Here is a 6,737-nt window from a genome sequence, read left to right on the forward strand (position 1 = left end):
CCATGCCTACAGCCCGAAGTTCCCGTGAGGGAGTTCGTGCGGTGCTGCCCTTTCACGTTTTGAAACCACCCGTCCTCCTTCGTGGTCTGTGGCTACCAGACCAAAAGTCCGGGATGAAGGTGGCCTGTCGCCAGTCTCACCTCTTGCAGCGCCTTCCAATTCTGAGAAAAGTTCTCTGGGGCCTTTGGCGGTCGGCCCGCAATAGTTGGCGGGCGGCTTCCCGGAGCCCCGCTTCCTCCCTGCGCTTTCCTCTTCCTGAACTTCTTCTTGGCTTTCTTCCGAGAGAGCTTCTCGGCAGGCCCCGCTTGGGGCACCGGCGCGGTGACCTTCGCCTTCATCGTCTCGCTCTCAGCTGCCCGACCCCGCAGGGAAGACTCGAACTCAGCACAGACCGCAGAAGCACACCGCAGGAAGCGAGCGCACCGCTACAGTGCAGCCCGGGTGGCGCTTCTCTTCGCGACCTGCTGGAAACCGAGTCTGCACCTCTGGTTCCGCACGTCTGCGAACTCGGCGACCGGACCGCTAGTTAACACCATACAGGCTACCTACCTGGAGATCGTCCCCGTGACTGACAACATAGAGTTTGACAGAAGGGAACCCAGGCCTTCACCAAGATTAGGAGTCCTGAGAGGAAGGGAATGAAGAGAAGCAGGGACACCGGAAAAGGCTTGGGGAACCACTCTCGATGTGGTACCCCGCGGAAGGCCGGAAGGAGCTCGTGTTGGTTGCCCTGTGTACAGCCACACTGCGCAAACTCAGGATTTCCCGCTTTATCCAATCTTAGGGTTTCAAAGGCGCGCCAGCTGTTTCTGATAATAATGGTAAAACAAGATTTTAATTGTGATAATGTACATATATTTTTCTTAACCGCCGTGTTAAAATGACCGGAAATCCACATTTGACCCTGATGGTGCGATACAATAACACAGATGAGACTTCCACAATCGTGTAGTTTTTCCTTCCTTGGTTTTCAGTGTTTAGAGATGCACAGCAAGTACAGGCCACTTAGGAAGGTCAGGGAGCCCCTTGGCGGTGGTGAAGACCCATGTGCCGAACACGATTAGCCCGCTTCCCTCTCCCTTTAAAGACCCAGGGGATCCAGATGAGTTCAATGACTAGGAGAGAGAAGAAGTTTTGTAAGTTGCAAATTTTGCACTTACATAATTACCCGTGGTGGTTCGAGCTCTAGAATCAAAGCGGGTATTTTTCCCCTTCAAGGTACTATATGCTCAGAACTCAATCTCTTTTCAACATTTTATGATTACTCATTTCTCATATAGAATGCCCTCTTGTTAAGATCTCTTGGTAGTAACCAAACCTTCCATTTATTGAACACTTACTGTGTGTCAACTGCTTTTACATACTTTGATTTATGCAATCTCAACAATACATAGCTGTCTTTTTTTTCCCCCTTAAGACAGAGTTTCAGTATATAGCTCTGCTGGCCTGGAACTTGCAGTGTAGACCAGGTTGGCATCAAACTCAATAGATCTGCCTATCTTTATCTCCCAAGTGCTGGAATTAAAGGTGTGTACCACCACACCCTGCAGAAATGGCTGTTTTAATACTTTTACTGATTGGAATAATAGAAGGTCAGAAAAACCTAAATAATTTGTTCAAGGTCACATAGTTACTATAGCAGAGCTATGATTTCTTTATTTTCATTTTTCTGTTGGTGCTGTCAAACCCAAGGCTTTACACATACTAATCAAATACTCTCTACCTCTATACTTCCAGTGTAGGAACTGGGATTGGACTTTTAACCCATTTGTTGAGTTCTGTGTCCTGCAATGTCAATTTCCATCCTATTTTCTTTCTTTTTTGGTTTTTATTTTTAAGACAGGGTTTTTCTGTGGCTTTGGAGCCTGTCCTGGAACTAGCTCTTGTAGATCAGGCTGGCCTCTAACTCACAGAGATCCTCCTGTCTCTGCCTCCTGAGTGCTGGGATTAAAGGCGTGCACCACCACCCCCGGGCCCTATTTTTTAAAATTTTTTTTATGCAATACGATTTATTGTTTTTCTATCCACCATCTCCCTCCATATCCTCCCTCCCCATCTTACTCCCCAGCAGACTTCAGGTTCTTTCTCCCTCCCTTCCTCATCTCTCCCTAAAACAAAAAACAAAAATCAAAATAAACACAAATAACAAAATGAAACAAAAATCCCACAGAAAGCCCCATAGAATTCATTTTGTGTTGACTCCTGGACACTGGGCCTGTCCTGGAGTATGACATTTCCCTTGAGAAAACTTGTTCTACCTTTCCCAGGAGGTTATCAATTGCAAATAACTTCATGGTTAGGGGTGGGACTTTGTGTCCACTTCCTCTTTCGCAGTGCTGGAATTTTGTCTGGCTTGAACCTGCGCAGGACCCATGCACGCTGTCACAGTCTCTGTGAGTTTGTATGAGTCTGTATGTTGTAATCCGAAAGAGACTGTTTCCTTGGAATCATTCATTGGCTCTTATAATCTTTCCATCTCCTCTTCCAAATAGGTCCCTGAACCTTGAGGGGAGAATTTTGAATTGCATTGAGGGCTAAGTGCTCCGAAGTCTCTCACTCTCTACACATTGGTCAATTGTGGGTCTCTATGTTAATTCCCATCTACTGTGAGAAGTGTCTCTGATGGAGGCTGAGAGATGCACTGACCTATGGATACAGCAGTGTGTCATTAGGAGTCATTTTATTGCTATGTTCCTTTGGCAGAACAACAGTAGTAGTTTTTCCCCTAGGCCTATGACATATTTGGTCTCAGGTGCTTGGCCACTTTAGCAGTGTATTGTATGGGTCCCATCTCATGGAGTAGGCCTTCAATTCAATCAGCAGGTGGTTGGTACTTTCATAACTAGGGGTTATAGACCTAGTTTAGTTTATTTCATCTTTATTTAACTTTGGTTGGTCTTATATTTCAAGAAATCCATCAATTATTTTCAGGGTTCTGGTTTGTTAGAATATGTCTTTATGGTTCTCTGAATTTCCTTGATGTCTGTTATATTATCTCTCTTTTCATCTCTAATTTTATTAATTTGACTCTTCTCTCCATCTTTTGGTTAATTTGGCAAAAAAGTCTTGGTTTTCTCAAAGAACCAACTCTTTGTTTTATGACTCTTTGTATTGTTTTTGTTTGTTTCTATTTTGATTATTTCAACCTGAGTTTGATTAATTCTTCCTCTTCTTATTTTTCTTTTTTTTTATATTTATTTATTTATTATGTATACAATATTCTGTCTGTATGTATGTCTGCAGGCCAGAAGAGGGCACCAGACCTCATTCCAGATGGTTGTGAGCCACCATGTGGTTGCCGGGAATTGAACTCAGGACCTTTGGAAGAGCAGGCAATGCTCTTAACCACTGAGCCATCTCTCCAGCCCCCCTGAGCCATCTCTCCAGCCCCCTTATTTTTCTTTTCTGTTTTTTTTTCTTTGTTTGTTTGGTCGGTTGTTTTTTTGAGACAGGGTTATTCTGAATAGCCCTGGCTGTCTTGGAACTCACTCTGTAGACCAAGCTGACCTCAAACTCAGAGATCCACCTACCTCTGCCTCCTGAGTGCTAGGATTAAATCTGTGTGCCACCACTGCCTGGCAATTGTTTCTTCTTGTATTTTTAGAATTTTCAGGTGTGTCACTAAGTTACAAACATGAGATACCTCTGTACTGGCATTTCATTTGTATTTTAATAAATAAAACTTGCCCGAGGATCAGAAAAGTAAAACAACCCCACTGGCCAGCCTTACAGACCAGGCAGCAGTGACATACACCATTAATTCTAGTAGCCACACTAGTTTGCCATAGAAACCAGGCAAAGTGGTGCATGCCCTTAATCCCAGAACTAGAGAGGATTATAAAACAAGAAGAGACAGCTCTCAGGTTTGGTCTCATTCTGAGATTCCTGGAGGCAGACTTGCCATTTCGGATTGAGATCAAGGTAATAGCCAATGGCTGGCTGCTTTGATTTTTTGACCTTCAAGTTGAACCCCAGTTTCCATCCCTGAGTTTTATTAATTGTGCTTCATACCTCCATTTATTTTATGTAGGCACTTAGCACTATGAACTTGCTTGCCTCTTAGGCCTGCCTTCATTATATTCCATAGGTTTGAGTTTGAGTATGTTGTGTTTTCATTTTCATTCAATTCTAAAAAGTTTTTAAATTTCCTTATTGATTTCTGTCTTGACCCAATTTCATTCCATGGTGAGCCACTCAGCTTCCATGAATTTTTATACTCTCTGTCATTTTCTTTGTTGTTGACATCTAGCTTTAATCTAAATGGTCAGATAGAATGCAAGGTGTTATTTAAGGTCTCTTATGTATACTAGATTGTGGGTATATCTGATTAGTTTGCTGTTGCTTCTCTTCCCCAAGCAGCCACAGTGGTTCTCTGCTCAGCTCATAGCCACTTTTCTGGAGTCTAGCACAGTGCCTTTCTTAGCCTTTGCAGGAGCTCAGATAAATGTATGCCACCTGGATGAATGAGTGGGTGGATCTAGCAGAGGGGCAGAGGCAAAATGCAGTGGGAAAGAGGAGTGCTGAGGGAGCACCACCTCAGAGAGAGGGACTGAAGGCGTGGTCCATCAGTTCAGAGTGCTCCCTGCATAGCCCCGCACAGTGATAACACACATACACATAATTCAAGAACAAAAGTTAAAAGCCTAGGAGTTGGAGAGGTGGTTCAGTGGTCAAAAGTTCTTCCTGATCTTGCACAATACTAGCATTTGGGTCCTGGCACCTACACTGGGGTGTAGTGATAAGAATGAGCAGGCCTGCTTTTTGTCCTGCCCGGCTTCCGCACGGCTAGCTTTACACCCAAAATAACAACACACAAATTATATTCATTCAAACACTGCCTGGGCCATTAGTTCTAGCTTCTTATTGGCTAGCTCTCACATCTTGATTAACCCATTTCTAATACTTTTTGTACCACCACGAAGTGGTGGCTTACTGGGAAGATTCTAACCACCATCCGTCTTGGGTAGGAGAAGCATGGCGTCTGCCTGACTCTGGTTTCCTCCTCCCAGAATTCTATTCTGTCTACTCCACCCACCTAAGGGCTGGCCTATCAAAAGACCAAGACAGTTCTTTATTGACCAATGAAAGTAACACATAGACAGATGACCCTCCTACATCACTGGGGATTCAGCACCTCCTTTGGACTTCTACACTCACATGGTGGTACACATTCAAACAAACAGGTACACATATGCACACAAATAAAAATGAACTAAATATTTTTTCATTAAAAAATACACCTCAAGAAAGCAAGAGAGTAGAAAAGCACCCAGAGCCAGTCTAGCCCAGCACATATGGGTACATATCCTCCCCGTAGAGGGGCTAAGAGAGGCTGCAGATTTAGCTGGGGAAACAAAGGTCATCATCACAGGGAAGTAATAGTCAGTTGCCTATCACTGTGGCAAAATATCTGAGGTAATCAACTTTATAAGGAGGGAAGGTTAATTTTAGCCTGTGGTTTAAGTCATAGCTGCTTAGACCTGCAGTGAGTCAGAGAATCACGACAGAAGGATATGACAGAGAAAGGCTGCTTGCCTCATGACCACCAGAAGACCCTGAGCTGGGAAGGAAAGAACTGGTCATCCAGTATCTTTAAAGGCCACAGTCTCAATGACTTAACTTCTTCCCACTAGGTCCCATATCTGAAATGGTCCACCAGCTTCTACAGACTATGATCAAGCCTCCAATTGATGGGCCTTCAAGAAACATTTGAGATCTATACAGTCAGGGGTCTCTAGAGGAAGAGAGTGGGTGGCATGAATATATATCACAAAGGGCATTTAGTAGATTGACTTACATGATATGAGCCAGTGTATTAGTCAGGGCTCTCTAGAGGAATAGAATGGAGAGAATGAATATCTCTCTCTCTCTCTCTCTCTCTCTCTCTCTCTCTCTCTCTCTCTCTCTCTATCATCTATCTATCATCTCTCTCTATATATCTATCTAAAGGGAATTTACTAGAGTGACTTACAGGCTGTAGTCCAGCCAGTTCAACAATGGCTGTCTCCCAATGGGAACTCCAAGAATACAGTAGTTGTTCAGTCATGAGGCTGGATGTCTCAGTCAGTCTTGGTCTTCAGTATACACCATCAGAATCTAGAGAATAGAGAGCAAGGACACACAGGCAAAGAGCAAAAGTTTCTTTCTTTCTTTCTTTCTTTCTTTCTTTCTTTCTTTCTTTCTTTCTTTCTTTCTTTCTTGTCCTTTATATAGGCTACCATGAGAAGATATGACCCAGATTTAGGGTCTTCCTACTTCAAATTATCCAATTAACTAAAACCCCTCACAGAAGTGCCCAGCAACTTGGGTTTTAGTTAATCCCAGATGTAGTCAAGTTGACAACCAAGAAGCCGGATTCTGATGCCATCAAAGGACAGGGGTGGCAGCTGCAGTGGTAGCAGGGTGCACGTTCTTATGAGCAAGGAGTGAAAGCTGGTAGGTAAAGACAGCTCCGCCCTTTCCTTGGGCCTCATTATACCAGGGCTGCTGCTATACTCGTTACACAAGCGCTGCCCACTCTGGTGGAAGGTCTTCTCTCAGTTCATCTTCCCAGAAAGTACCCTCAGATTCATCCGGAGGTGTGTCTCTTAGTCTATTCCAGATCCAATCTTGCTGACAACTAAGATTATCTCCCCACAACGACCCAAACTGTAATAAGGAACTGGCAGGGTGAAGCGTAGGCAAAAGTGTTTTTGAGCAAGTGAATAAGAAATTCCCAGGAGGTGCAGTGGGATGCC

The 6,737-nt window shown here is 44.0% G+C and overlaps 1 protein-coding gene across 4 annotated transcripts in view; it reads right to left on the bottom strand.

Annotated features, from left to right (window-relative positions):
• Rexo4 (REX4 homolog, 3'-5' exonuclease) overlaps positions 1-646 on the bottom strand; it is a 13,130-nt gene extending 12,484 nt beyond the window's left edge. For 2 of the 4 annotated variants that reach the window (XR_012911805.1, XM_075985537.1), the window contains exon 1: positions 141-643. Coding sequence is in view for 2 of the 4 variants with exons in the window: in XM_075985537.1 (XP_075841652.1) it covers positions 141-338 (198 nt within the window). In the remaining 2 variants the exon portion in view is untranslated. Of the gene's footprint in view, positions 1-140 lie in introns of all 4 variants that reach the window. The other 2 variants (XR_012911806.1, XM_075985538.1) reach the window with 1 other exon arrangement.
• Positions 647-6,737: the final 6,091 nt, after the last annotated feature.

This window comes from Microtus pennsylvanicus, chromosome 9 (assembly GCF_037038515.1).
Source record: "Microtus pennsylvanicus isolate mMicPen1 chromosome 9, mMicPen1.hap1, whole genome shotgun sequence".
Classification (NCBI taxonomy): domain Eukaryota; kingdom Metazoa; phylum Chordata; class Mammalia; order Rodentia; family Cricetidae; genus Microtus; species Microtus pennsylvanicus.